Below are 14,312 nucleotides of genomic sequence, written 5' to 3' on the forward strand. Positions count from 1 at the left end.
AGACCATTATTTTGAAGGTCCCCATGAGCGGTCGTCTTAGACAGGTTTCACTGTATATAGAAGTTCTGCTGTATTTGGATTTCTCTTTTTTTATGTTGTAGGCAGTAAGAATGGCAGTGTGGCCGACCCTGTTGAGGCTGTGCGGAAAAGCTTGGAGGGCATGTCGGCGGATTTGGAAGGTACCGATCATGTTTGCGATTGGGTGCAGGGACGTGTGTGTGTGTGTGTGTGTGTGTGTGTGGTGTGTGTGGGTGTGGTGTGTGTGTGTGTGTGTGTGTGTGTGTGTGTGTGTGTGTGTGTGTGTGTGTGTGCGTGTGCGTGTGCGTGCGTGCGTGCATGTGAGTGTGTGTGTATGCGCACGTCTCTGCATTTGTGTGTCTGTGTGTTCGGAGGCGTCTGGTGCTGCTGTTGTTGTTGCTGCTGCTGTTCTTGTTCTTTTTCTGATTGTTGTTTTTGTTGTTGTCATCGCCTTTGCCACTGGTGTGTGTGTATGTGTTGTTGTTGTTGTTGTTGTGCACAGCTTCCAGCCACGTCAGCGAGGCTGATCAGCTAGACGCTGTACGGAAAAGCCTCGACGGCATTGCTTCTGCATTGGAAGGTACTGTACTGTGCGTTATGTTGTATGCGTCTCATGTGGCATACTTTCTCTCTGTACTATACTCATTTATGAAATCATGAAATCTCACTCCTCAACTCCAGTAAAGATCTCTTTAAACTGCGATTCTAATCAATAATATCAAGAGTACATAACCCCCCAGAGTGTGCAACGCCTGATCCAGCTGTGCATAGGGTCTTGGTCGAGCGGAATCGGATCTTTGCGTCATAATACCGTACACATCTGAGGGGAACCCGGGGAGTCGCGGGTACTCTTGGATCAAAAACAATGGTGCCCTGCCTCGAGACCGGCCTTGCGCTGGTGTGAAGTGTACGCATGACATCAGAAGATCCGATTCCACTCGACCAAGACCCTGTGCAGAGCTGGATCGGCGTTGCACACTCTGGGAGGTTATGTACTCTTGATATTATTACACAAATAGTTCGGGCCTGGCACATCATCATGGTAAAGTATCTGGTTCCGCCGCAATTATGTTACATTTCCATCACTTCGCCGTTGGACGGGTGTGTGCGTGTGGGTGTATTTACATGTGTATGTGTGTGTGTGTGCATGTATGTGCATGTGTGCATTTCACTGCATTTGTATGCATATGTGATGCATTTGTGCATGCATGTGAATGTACCGGTATGTGTATGTTTGTATTTGCAGACGGCTTTGCGAGAGCGCGGGCAGGTCTGTGCGTAGTGGACGGCGACTCTCGCAGATTCGTTGGCTGCGGCCTGGAGGCACTTGTCAATGTCGTTGATGTAAGATTAGTATTGCTGCTGATGATGATGATGCTGATGCTGATGCTGCTGATGATGGCGAGTGATGCTGCTGTTGCTGCTGCTGATGCTGCTGATGCTGCTGCTGCTGCTGATGCTGCTGCTGCTGTTGTCATCGTTGTCGTTATTTTTGTGAAGGCGTGGTGAACTGGTGATATTACTATCATAATGCATGATGTGTTACTGTAACGGCTCTACCTATCCAGTATGCATGCAAGTGAAAATGTCTCAACTACTATGCCATTGATAGTACTACTGCAGCACACGATGTCAGCTACACTTTTGACTCGGCATGGCCACTCCACAGATCCCCAGCCTCTGTCCCGGACCACTCCAGACAGGGATGATGCAACTGTAGTCGGTGTCTCTGTGTGTCGGTCGTTGAGCAGTTCAATGGCCAATTGAGTTATCTTTCCAAGATTACTTTTGAGTCTCTCTGCCCTCTCCCAAGGGGAGACTTACGTGACCAGTTTAGGCAGCGGACCAGTAGAAGTGCAAATGTGTCTATGTATGTATGTTGTCTGTGTGTATGTATACTTGTATAGTAAATTACCTGCTTGCTTGTTTGTGTGTGTGTGTCTCTGTGTGGATGTGTGTGTGAGTATGTCTGTCTCTGTGCCTGTCTGTCTTTGCGTACATGCGCGCGTGTGTGTCTGTGTCTGTGTCTGTGCATCTGTTGTCTTTGCTGCATGTCCACGTCACACAGAGTCTCAGCTCGGTGGTGCTGCTATTGTCTTGTGCAAACTACTTTGTCACTTGTTCACGTGGTACCAGCAAGAAGGCCAGGAAGAAGAAGCCAACGGTGAGTGTTGATAAGAAGTACCCCCGACCCGGGTGCTGAGTAAACTTCCTGCTACCCATAGAGATTCGTCTTATCAAATTTCCACTGTACTGTATGCTGGGTTTTATCCAGGGAGTGCTCGGTGAACTGCTAGATCTGCTGAGTGGAGCGCACATTCGCCTCGGTGATATCCTGTCAGACGTACGCGCCTATGCGGACACGACGCACAAGGAGCTGGTCAACAAGCAGCTGCTGTCGGTGCCGGCTGCTGTCATTGAACAGGTGTGTACAGTGTGGTGATGTGTTTGTTGTTGTGATCTCTCTCTCTCTCTTCTCTCTCTCTCTCTCTCTCTCTCTCTCTCTTCTCTCTCTCTCCCTCTCTCTCTCTCTCTCTTCTCTCTCTCTCTCTCTCTCTCTCTCTCTCTCTCTCTCTCTCTCTCTCTCTCTCTCTCCAGTTCTCATTTTTCATGCATGGTGTGCAATAATGCACTCATTAATAATTTATACAAAGAGAAAGACCAAGGAACTACAAGTTACGCTATACTGTCCTCTAACACCACCAGATACTAAACAATCAGCTCATGCGATAACATTGCACGATACTGACCGACGGTACTGACCTTCTACTGCTAACTGCTTCTCTTTGTATAAATTAAATCTTGGCTCTCCATCTGAGTCCATTAATAATTTGAATATTAATTTCTAAGACGTCCTTTGTGACGTTCTTCCCACTTGGTGTGTTATGGCGACGTCATACGTCTGTGTTTCCCTTCAATTCCGTGTGGTGGTTATGCTTGCAGATGCCGTCGGAGTATTCCGTTGCTGTGGAGAAAGTACACAAGGGCATCACGGACAGCCATCAGCAGGCTCTGGACGCCATTCGCGACGTTCTGGACTCCAAGCTGCGCTCGTTCTCTGCCGTCAGGCTGTGAGCTTTGAGCGCATGTGTGTGTGTGTGTGCGCGCGTGTGTGTGTGTGTGTGCGTGTGTGTGCGTGTGTGTTTGTGCGTGTGTGTGTGTGTGTGTGTGTGTGTGTGTGTGTGTGTGTGTGTGTGTGCATGGGATGTCTGAGGTGTGTGCATATGTGTGGTGTGTGTGTATATGTGCGTGTGTACAACCGTGTGTGTGTGTGCATCTCTGTGTGCACGTGTGTGCGTATATGCACCACGTATGTTGCTTTTATCCCTGCCCGTGCACAATACACAGTTGTACGTGTCTCCTCGTTTGCTCCAAGATGGAGGTAGTGTCATTCTAAAAGAGCGCACAGAACGTACTTCTCACAACGACTGTCGTTTTGCCGGTTTGTGTGCCGCGCACCGCACATCGCTAGTTGCGTCCAGCTTCGATGCATATTTATTCTCTTCTGACTTGTCGTGCTTGTGCAAGCTGTCAGTCCCTTCCGCTAGCTCTGGTGCTCTGCAGCTGTCTCCAATAGTCGTGAAACTTTCAGCTGTCACGCATTGCTGTGCAGTTTTACGAACGTCTTGATTGGCACTCTTCCCTTTGGGTAATTGCCGAGATTTGATAAATAGATTCTTTTGAGAAATTTGCCATATTCTCGCAGTTTGTATGTTTTTTTCTTCTCCAAGTCATGCCGTCGTTGTTTGGTTTTTTTAACCACGAAACGCTGACTAACATGTTATTGTACAGCTTTGCCATCACTGTATTATAGCTCAGCTCTGTTGCCATGGTTGCACTGGTCGCTGCTCTGTTGCCATGGTTGCACTGGTCACTGCTCTGTTGCCACGGTTGCAGTGATGACTACTCTGTCGCCATGGTTGCACTTATCGCTGCTCTGTCGCCATGGCTATCTACAGCTGTAGCCACCGCCGCCTGTACATTGTCTGTTGTCTGCCCTCCTGGCCAGTGGCCGTGCTAGCTGTAGGCTTACTCAGCGGGGGCGTGTGTACAAAGAATTTTCCTCTCTCTCTCTCTCTTGTCTAGTGTCTACTGCTGTCCCCCGCCCGCCTGTACATTATGCTGTGTGTCCAAGTTCTCGTGGCCTGCTCACATGCTTGCTATCTGGGGGTAGTAATTTTACTACTCCGTGCGTGCTGTGCTCTGCTCATTATGATTATGCTGCTGCTGTTTCTTGATAGTTACCATAAACGTTAACCTTGCAGTAAAACCTGGACTGTGCGTGAATCCAGCCCTGGGCCCTACTACTTTGTACACGGGGGAGTCGTCGAAATACTGAATACTTGATGACTCCCTGGTGCACACGTAACACACAAGAAATAGGCCGTTCTTCCCCGCGTGTGGTATTAAAGGTGGCCGCGTCGGCCTATACTATGCACATGTAATTACTGTAATTATTTCACACATTTTCGGTGTACTTCTATTTTCGGTACTTTCGGTGCGTCTGTTTCATACCTAAAATATCACAACACCGAACAAACACTGACACGCACAATCCAGTACTGAATAGGGAACTGCTTCTCTGCACCTCAAACATCTGTTCACCTAACCTGGCCTTTTGCCCTCATACCGAAAAAGGTGAAAATATTGTAAAATTTCTGAAATTAGAGTAAGTATAATTATGACTTACTATATGGGGAAGGAAGTGTTCAGTTGTAGGATGCGATAAATCGGACAATTCAGCAGCACTGCATATCATACATTTTTATGCATGATACACACACGATATGTGTAGGAAGAGCACAGCCGGCGTGCGGCCCTCGCATGGGCTTTCGGACCGTGCGTGATGTCATGGATTAATGGGTACTCGGCGCTACTTTTGACTGACGGGTCGGATTTGAATCATTTCTTTGGTCACGACTGTACTGTTGTATTCTTGCATACATGTACAATATGCTGCTAGGGTGGCCTGTATTTATTTATTTATTTTTCAGTTTATGAGTACTTTATTGTACATCCGTACATGCTGGCAAGAGTACACGTGATGTGTAAAAACAACAGAAAAATGATAAGGCACCCATTTCGATAATCCAGGGGATGGCCCACGCCTGGTACTGCCACTGCATTATATATAAAATCATACGTAATGGGTGGCCTGAATTGCCAATTCAGGCCACCCATTACGATTGGGCACAACAGAGACTGCACTTCCCCTGAAAACATGGTACAACCGTATACAAGCATTCGGCAAACATTCATTCGTTTTCCACAGGATCGACTCCATGGTGTAGGTCGCATTATCACCATGACTATTGTACTGATTTGAGAAGAGTGATGGTACGAAAGGCCTTATCAGATTTACAACTGGCTTCGTCTCTTCGTGTGCTAACATGTGTAGGTGTATGTATTATGTAAACCTTGTTTGACACGGTGTGTCCTTCGCCTTGTGACCTGCTGCCAACTATTCAACAGGTGTGGGTGTGTATCGGAGAACTCATACGTCGCCCACACGTCTCTCACACTCACCGGTTCATGCACAACGGGGCGCGGCACTACGACAGTACGAGTGCACAGAATAAACTAGGGGTCAAAGGGGTGTACCGGGTACCCGACCGTTAATCTCAGGTACCGTTAGTAAAAGGGTATCTGTTTGGATTTTGATGAACCAGTCAGTACGGAGCAACACTGCTGGGATCGTGTATTCCAGGCGGGAGTCAATAATTTACGACTCCACGCTGGATGTCTGCATTGTTGTTGCATTTTCGCACCTAGTAGATGTACTCCTGCGACTATCAGACACCAATCGATTTGCGAAACACAATGTGATATCAAAATGCAAGCCGAGAACAGATGAATTAAAATCTTGATTTATGTGAAAATTGCGCAAAAAAATTAAACATGGCTGCTAAAGGGTACCCGTTAACCCGCCCGTTAAGGTGGCAGTCTGGGTTCGCGGCCCGACCGCATGAACACAGCCGTAACTTCCATAATAATTGATGAATTTTGCTCAAATCTTGACCACATACCCAGTGTATTTCACTAAGTCCAATGAAGTATAAATCAAGCTCACACATGGGAATCCGCAGACACAATAGTCAAATCTGCGATTATGCCGTACCACCAATACCTTAGACGCAATATGCAAACGCAGAAAGAAGCTGGGTAGAAACTGAGTGCTCCACAGGATTTCCTTCACATATACCTAGGTGCTAAGTGGAGCGGAATTTTGAAATCATATTCAGAACAAAGTACTCAAGCTGTCAAACAAAAATCATGCAATCGCGCAAAATTTAGGTCCTCGATCAGTAGCACTTTACTCAAAGCTACTAGACAAATATAAAAATCCATGACACTTAGCACCTTGATAAATGCTCACAGTTTCCAAAAATGTATGGTTTATGGGGTCTGTGACTTACAGGTTCTTCGCTACGCTGTCTAAGAGGTACGGGACTCAGTGGAAAATGGAGAAAAAAAGTGCTCTGTGCAAGTACAGATGGAGGTATGTCTGTCCAACTAGAACTTACTAGAACTTAGTCGAAGCCACCAGCTTCATATGTCAAACCTTCTTCCTCTTGCTGCTCATCCTGGATGCCTTTCCTGATCCTCCTTCGCTTCTTTCGTGACCTCTTCCCTTCTTCTGACTTCTTTCTGGCAGCATGTGCCTGTCTCTCACGGTCTAGCAGCTTGATGAGACGTGTCGTATGGTGTCCAGTAGGGAGGCCCATCTCGTCCAGAACGCGTTTCACTGCCACACCTCCATCATTGAACCAGGCCACGGCCAGGTAGACGCACATCTGGACAGTGGGAGCGGATGCAAAGCCTGTCTTTGGACACAACTGCCACACGAGTCCATTGAACGCTTCGTTGCGATTCTGCGTAGCACCCTTCTGGCAGCGCTCGAGCAAACTCCGGTCGGACAACCGAATGTAGACCGGCTTCAGTTCCTTCCATACTGCCTCTGGCAGGATATTGTGGTGGGCGTAGACATCACCACCTGCCTGTTGCTGCTGCCATCTACACCAGCTGTTAATTCCAGGCGGACAATACTGGTGCTGAGGTTTACTGTCGCTGGATGCACGATGCATGAGGGATGCCCATATGGCCCTGGCCATGGCTTGCAAGTCTCCGCTGTTGTTCCGCACAGCCATGCCATAGTAGGCTTGCAGCTTGTCGATCATGGCATCCGTGAGGCGACCACGTCCGCCTATAGTGCGCCCATCAGCACTCTTCTTGCCCGCAAGGTTTTTCTTCAGCTTTCTTAGGCTGGTACCGATGCGTTTTTGAACGTGGCCGACACATTCCTCCTTGACTACAGGCACCTCGGGCCCATACGGACAAGCGTCACGCACAGCCTTAAAACTCTTGGTATCTCCATCACCAATGTAGGTGGTGTACCTCAGCTTGCGGCTCTCAAAGGACCTGGCCCACAGAGTCTTGGCGGCTGCACTCTCCATGGCAGGAGCTGATACAGTGGTGTTGACTGAGCAATCGTGTTCGGCAATCTGTCGATCATAGTCATCTTTGGTTAGCTCTCCCTTCTCTTTTCTAGACGCCAAGTGCGTGCACTTGTGGCAAAACTTTGAAAGCACTTCGCAGTCCACCACTTTGCCGACATCATATGCAATTATAGTGAAGGCTCCGAAGAGCGATGCGAATCCTCGGCGCATCCAGGTACCGTCATAGGAAGCAGCGATATCGCTACCCCCATCTGCTGCGGACACTGCTTTCTCAGCTGCCTCAGTCATGCTACGCTCAGCGACGCTCTTGGACGCGGAATGCAGGCCTTTAGCATGGCTGTAAAATGTCGACCGACTCATAGGTGATGGCATATTCAGTGCACCCGCCAGCTTTACCATTGATTGACGTCCACGGCCAATCAGTCGCATTCCGAATACTGCTCGTCTGTTCACCTCCCAGACCCGATTGAACTTCTTGGACATAAATTCGCTTGCTATGTCGCCGCAGTTAACACAGGAAAGCTCCAGGCATGATGCAAGGCCTCCCCGTTGCGATTCGCTGATCGTGACTGCGCCATTACAGCCACTGCAACAAACTGCAGCTGACAAAAGCTGCTGAAGGCACTCGAGATCAATCAGGCGAAATCCATGCGCCCCTTCCTCACACTCTTCATCCAAGTCACTGTCGGAGGAACTGCTGTCGACTTCACCGCCACTTCCATCACTATCGCTGTTTGAAGACGTGGCTTCAGCTGACACTTCAAGGTCGTCATCAGACAGTGGCAAGTCAGGAATTTGTTTTGCAGGCGAAATTTCACCAGAGGGAGCCTTCGGCGCCTGAGACACTCCATAGAACGTTCTTTTCCTTTTCTTAGATCGTCCGGGCTTTCCCTTGGCTCTAGACTTCCCCATAGTAGCCAACGAAGGGGTTAGCTCCAAGAAACAATTACTCCAAAACAATTACTCCAAAAGTAACTAGTTTCAACAGCAGAGCGATCAGCTGAGATCATGAGAGTCGAAATTTGAATTTTTTTGAATTTGCGCATGCGCAAAAGTTATCTTGGTTGCCATGGTGACAAAGATCGTGCGCGGCTGTCACAGTGTCAGTCTGCAGCGCAGAGGAGTACCAGGAGTCGCTCCAGAAAATTTTAATGAAATCGCTCAAAGATTGACGGTAAAAATCGGAATAGTGTGCAAACCTAAATTTTGTAGAAATTTGCTGATATTTCAGTATTTCAAAAACAATTGTGCAGACTTTGCGCGGCTATATCTCCGGAAGGAAGCACCCGATTACGCTCAAATTTTCAGGATAAACCCTTTGGACCATACACAAGACGCTGCCAGTGAAAAAATACAGAAAATCGAAACTTTGTTTTTTGACCCTCTGAACCCAGACTGCCACCTTAAGAAAATTACCCGTTCGTTAGGTAAAGGTACACCCGTTTGACCCCTAGAATAAACATTAAAAATTTCTGATTCTTTCCAAAAAAATTGTGGCAGGACCCAAGGTCACTGGGCAATCTCATGACAAGAATTTAAATAGAAAATTCGACTAAAAAAATTAAGAACTGTAATAAAAACAAAAGCATGGAAGACAAGGGTAACGACGAAAAAACAAATAAATAGTAAATACTGATTCTGAAAATTGTCATCTCACTGCTTGATCAGGTTTGTCCCGTGTGAGGACGGAAGTAATCAGAATTTTAATTTTTTAATATCGGCTGGATTCACAAGATTTGGTGAAATCCAGCCGCGTGAAGAGAGCAAAGCCGTGCTGAGCACATGGCCTGGTGTGAGCAGTGCTAGAACGGCACAGTCCCGAGGCTACGCTAGCCAAGAGGGTCGGATTTCACGTACCACCACACCACTGCACACCTATGCCTAGACTACAGTGCTAGATACTTAATACTTCATGATCTTGGAGGAGCAGGTTTGGCAGACCATCATTTCCGTTGCTGCTGCTGCTGCTGCTGTACGAGGGATCGCAGCTTGTTGCGTGTTGCCGTGAACAGTGCGAACAGCTGCAGGACACACATTCATGTATTCATGACACGTGCACACACACAGACACACACACACACGCACACACACACAAATGTGTCAGCTCACATACACACACAAGTGTACACTCACGAACACAGGTACGGTAGAAATCACAGTACCTTGTGGTCAGACTCACGAACATGTAATACTCTCCAATAGCTTGCAAGGCTGAAGAGTTAACTAGTGCATACTACTGTCGGCCTTTTGGACTTGTGCACACACGTATACACTTACACACACACACACACACACACGCAAGCATGTCTGTACCTTCAAGTCCTCCCTCAAGAAGCGCGAAGATCGAATCCACGCACGCTGAGATCTGCAGTCGGGCAGTAAAGACAGCGACACACACGCAAACACACATACACACACACGCACACACACGCACACACACACACACGCACATACCCTACATGAGTACTCCAGCAATTACTAGTACTGTAAAAGCCATTATTCTAACGAGGCGCATATATAACGATTTCCTAAAATTGACTGGTTTACGTGAACAAAAGGTAACGATTCTCACTCATTCTCAACACTCAATAGCAACAGTATTGTATCGATTTCTATTTGAACAATTTCTATGTTAACGACAGATTTCTCCTCGTTAACTCGTTATATATATGGCTTTTACAGTATGGCGCAGTGGTATGCACAGTGCTGTTATAATACAGTAAAACCTATGACTAACGACCACCCTCTGGGGCCAGAGAAAGCGGTCTTTAGTGGCAGGTGGCCCTTGGTTAGAGGTTTGCACTGCACAACCATGTATGAATGCGAGACCGTCCGTGCCTGGCGAAGTGGTCTGTAGTACCAGGCTGGTCGCTAGTCTCGGTGGTCTTTAGTTCGACAGAGAGAGAGAGAGACAGAGACATAGAGACAGACAGACACACACACAGAGGTACAAAGCCCCAATGCAAGTGCTACGCATGTACCACAAGTCGGCAGGACGGCAGCAGCAGCAGCTGTTGAAAGTTGCACTCCCTCCACTAAATGCACACTATGAGACTATACATACCTGATAATAAGTTTGGCTTGGCGAAGGCGTGACTGTTGAAGATAGCTAAGCGCTAGAAAGAGATAGCAACGTGATATCAGGCCGGCATCTCCAATCTTCAGCGACAGGCGTAGTTGTGTTAGCGAAACGCTCTCCGCGTGATGTGCCTGCAGAACACCCAGGAAGTCACACCACGTTACAACATGCCGGGCAAACATGATGTAGCGTTCAGAGGATAAGTGCCCATGCGCGCGTGCACCCACACACACACACGTGCACGCGCGCGCACACACACACACACACGCACAGAGTCACACACCTGGTATATATGCAAACTTTGAAATTGATAGCACATCAAAGCTGACCTAGTAGGCTACGCACACTTGAGAGGAATCAAAAACGTTTCTGCTGTAACTCTGAGTTTCACGGTTTTAACCGATCATCAGACAGCAACGCTGCTGAGCAGCCCTACATGTGTTCAAGCTGAACTACAGTACTGCAAATGAAATCCAGTCGCCGCGTCCCGCAAGTATGCGCCGGGCGTTGCGCAGAACTAGACCGAGACCGGCGAACACTGGGCCATAAAATGGTGCAAGAACGTGCACACTTGACGCACGTGGCCAGATTTCATTGGGCAGCACTGTACAGATAGGAAAACGTGATACACTGCACATCAAGAGCTGAGTTGCCAGACCCACAAAGAGGCAAATTTGAGAAAATCAGATTTTCAGCTCAGTGTAATCAAAAAGGTCTTGGAGCACCGCCAGGCAAATTTTCACATTCAAAATCTGACCAGAATCGAGAGTTTACGACGGCGAATGTCTGCGGAGCACTGCGGCCAGACATATACACACACTGTTGAAGTTTGATTTCACGATGGTTAATAGTCGCGTTATGCTCTTGTCGCGAAATTAGCAAACATTTAAAATATGTCGTTACCACTAGGCAGTTTACAGCACTTGTATTTCGAAGTGCTTCGCTAGCACGGATGATACCTTCTACACTGTGCTAACTTACATGTTCTGGTAGACAATCACCGAGTGCAGAGTGTGCACCGCCGAGGGTGGAGAACCAGGCAAGCAGTGAGTCCACCTGCGCTTTGCGTAACACCAACAGCAACAGTCGACGGTACCTGACAACAGGAACAACAAGAAAAAAAGGGGCTGAGTTGGCATATACATGCACAGAAAAAATTACGGTTCGCGTGAGACTCAGTTTAGACTGAGGTTTCCGCATATAAAGCAGCGCTACCACCATCTAGGATCAAGGCGCAGATGCAGTTAATGAACACAGCTCAAACAAAGCGAAGAAGTGTTGAAAACCTTTTACCAGGCTCTCTCTCTCTCTCTCTCTCTCTCTCTCTCTCTCTCTCTCTCTCTCTCTCACACTCTCTCTCTTTTCTCTCGTCTTTCTCCTTGTCTCTCCCGCTGTCTATCTGTCTGTTTGTCTCTGCAACAGCTCTCTGTACAGTTCATTGTGATACTAGTGCCTCTACCACTATCTATTGTAATGGTAGAGTCTGTTGTGAATCTCTGTTTCCTTTTGTTCGTCGAGGATTATGGGAAAACAAAACACACCCACGCGCCCACGCACACCCACACCTTGATCTTGCCTATTACGTACACAATGATAGCGAATGTCTGAAATTTCAAGTGAGAACACGAGCGCAGAATTGGGCATGCCGTTTCACACACCATTTGACCATTCGACACTTGACGCACATCGCCGCAGGCGATGATAGCAATGCTACAGCAGAAGCCATAGCAACACCCACACCCACACAGACATACACACACACACACACACACACAGATCCCCACTCCAACCCCACCCGTCCATACACGCAGAGCAATGGACTCACCACCTCCAGTCGCTGGTCCCAACGAACACCACCGGCGAGACACTGGTCACACATATCACCAGCATTCCGGTATCGGACCCCGACTCGGCAGCATGCTTCGTAGCCGTCTCAATGATGAGAGAGCGTGTGCATTGCCAGGCAGCAGGGTCATTTGCACGGTCCACACACGTTTCACCGCAATCATGCAGATACGCATTCGCCATTGGCATTGCTAGCCGTTGAGCGCGAGAATGGTTACACGTCAACGATGTGCTCGGGCACGTCTGACCCTCGCGTTCGGCGCAACGAGTGCGAGCACACGGAGAGGAGGCAGCTGCGTGATGGCTGTCACCAGTCTGATGCTGATTGGTCGGGGTAATGTGGTTAAACTGCACGGCACGTGAATGGCGCGGTAATTCTCCGTTTTGCACCGCATCCGTAGCATTGTGACATTGTTCACAGTGATCACGCCGGGTCATGGCATCACCAGAACAATGGCAAGTGCCGGTGCACGTCCCGACACCATCGCATAGCGATATCTGTCTGCAGCTCCCGCGCTCGCCATTGCAGTCAGCGCTGACATCACCATCATCTCCGCAGGGTCCTATAACGTCATCATAGCCGTTCTCATGGTTACGGTGCGATGACGTGTGCCGACGGCCAGTGATTGGCTGTGCATTGCTGTGCCGCTGGCATGGGGAGTCACCGAGTGACGGCATCGATCGGCAGACACCATTCTCCTCGGCCGAGTGGCTTGATGGGGAAGTCCCTTCAGCGCAGGATGACGACGACGTGTGGCATGTATTCCGCACGCCATTTCCATCCCCGTCGCATACTGCCTCGTGATACACACAATGAACAGCCGAGTCGTCACAATGTTCTACATCGCCATGGTGATAATCTCTGCGCCGCGTCTTATCCCGTCTCGTCGCTGCAATCTCTAGCTTGCCAATGGACAGTGCGGCAGTTTGTCCATTACTCAAAGGCAACAAGGCTACAGGGATCAAACACAGAAATGTATACACACATGCATACACACACACACACACACACACACACATGCATGGACAAACACAGACAGACAGACAGACAAACGCACCCACTTTATTATCCTGGGCACCGACACACATGCAGAAAAAAACTTCAAAAAAGTCAAAACCTGTGATTCTTGGTTTCATGTACTCTGGCCAACACCTGCTGGACCTGCCATGATCACCGCCAATTATCGAAGAATGATGCAACCCTTCTAACCCGCGCTGCGCCGAGTGTGCGTCTTCGTTTATTGCAACAACAATTTGTGCCCACCCCCGCCTCCCATCATTCCTTGGTACCGTCCTCATTATCATTAGGGTTGTGTGATGATTGGCTGGATACCATGAAGCTCTGAGTAACAACAATAGTCAGCTTCCCGACATGCATTGTCAACTTGGATTTCCCATGTATGTAGTCAGGCATGCTAATACCAGTAATACGTCAGTGAACGAACGTGCACAGCTTTAGTACATGGCAACAGACCAAGCGTAATCGTCTCCATGGTTCGCCTACCTGACGGGGCATCCCTGTGGCATGATCCCCTGGCTATTTCATGTAGTTTACAGGCCAGTGCATTGGCTGATTCCTTGCAGCGGAGCCGAAATAGTAGTGGTGCTGCGTACAGCCGATCCATACAAATGTCTATTGCAATCAATTGGTCGCGTTGGCTGCATATCGTCAGGTGATTCCCTCTCAGCGGTCGCACAGCCACGCAGCCAGACCACTCCGCAGACCTCAGGTCCATGCCGACGCGCAAGTCTGCTCAGAAAGATCCGATGGACGAAAGGACAGTATCGCAAGGAGGTTGTAGACAAACTCTGAAATCAGTCAAGAAAGTCATTCAGCAGTTCTGTTGCAAACTGTTGAAAAAATGGTATGGTCCCAGTTTGAAACAAGGCCGATTTCCCCGCATTCGGGCACT

At 48.4% G+C, this 14,312-nt stretch overlaps 2 protein-coding genes across 2 annotated transcripts in view; one reads left to right on the forward strand and one right to left on the reverse strand.

Annotated features, from left to right (window-relative positions):
• The window catches only part of LOC135821302 (N-alpha-acetyltransferase 25, NatB auxiliary subunit-like), a 23,548-nt gene extending 19,260 nt beyond the window's left edge, over nucleotides 1-4,288 (forward strand). Inside the window, exons 24-29 of the mRNA XM_065334358.1 lie at nucleotides 102-179; nucleotides 521-598; nucleotides 1,265-1,362; nucleotides 2,087-2,182; nucleotides 2,294-2,443; nucleotides 2,962-4,288. Of these exons, the coding sequence (XP_065190430.1) occupies nucleotides 102-179; nucleotides 521-598; nucleotides 1,265-1,362; nucleotides 2,087-2,182; nucleotides 2,294-2,443; nucleotides 2,962-3,093 (632 nt within the window). The 3' untranslated portion in view covers nucleotides 3,094-4,288. The remainder of the gene's footprint in view (nucleotides 1-101; nucleotides 180-520; nucleotides 599-1,264; nucleotides 1,363-2,086; nucleotides 2,183-2,293; nucleotides 2,444-2,961) is intronic.
• Nucleotides 4,289-8,934: 4,646 nt separating this feature from the next.
• On the reverse strand, nucleotides 8,935-14,191 carry LOC135821304 (uncharacterized). The gene is made up of 6 exons (XM_065334360.1): nucleotides 13,904-14,191; nucleotides 12,380-13,352; nucleotides 11,536-11,650; nucleotides 10,540-10,685; nucleotides 9,789-9,840; nucleotides 8,935-9,496 (listed from the first exon to the last, which is right to left on the reverse strand). The coding sequence occupies exons 1-6, from the start codon at nucleotides 14,133-14,135 to the stop codon at nucleotides 9,419-9,421; spliced, it is 1,596 nt and encodes a 531-aa protein (XP_065190432.1). The 5' UTR covers nucleotides 14,136-14,191; the 3' UTR covers nucleotides 8,935-9,418.
• Between the last annotated feature and the right edge of the window lie 121 nt (nucleotides 14,192-14,312).

The sequence above is a fragment of the Sycon ciliatum genome, chromosome 7, assembly GCF_964019385.1.
Source record: "Sycon ciliatum chromosome 7, ocSycCili1.1, whole genome shotgun sequence".
In the NCBI taxonomy this organism is placed as follows: Eukaryota; Metazoa; Porifera; class Calcarea; order Leucosolenida; family Sycettidae; genus Sycon; species Sycon ciliatum.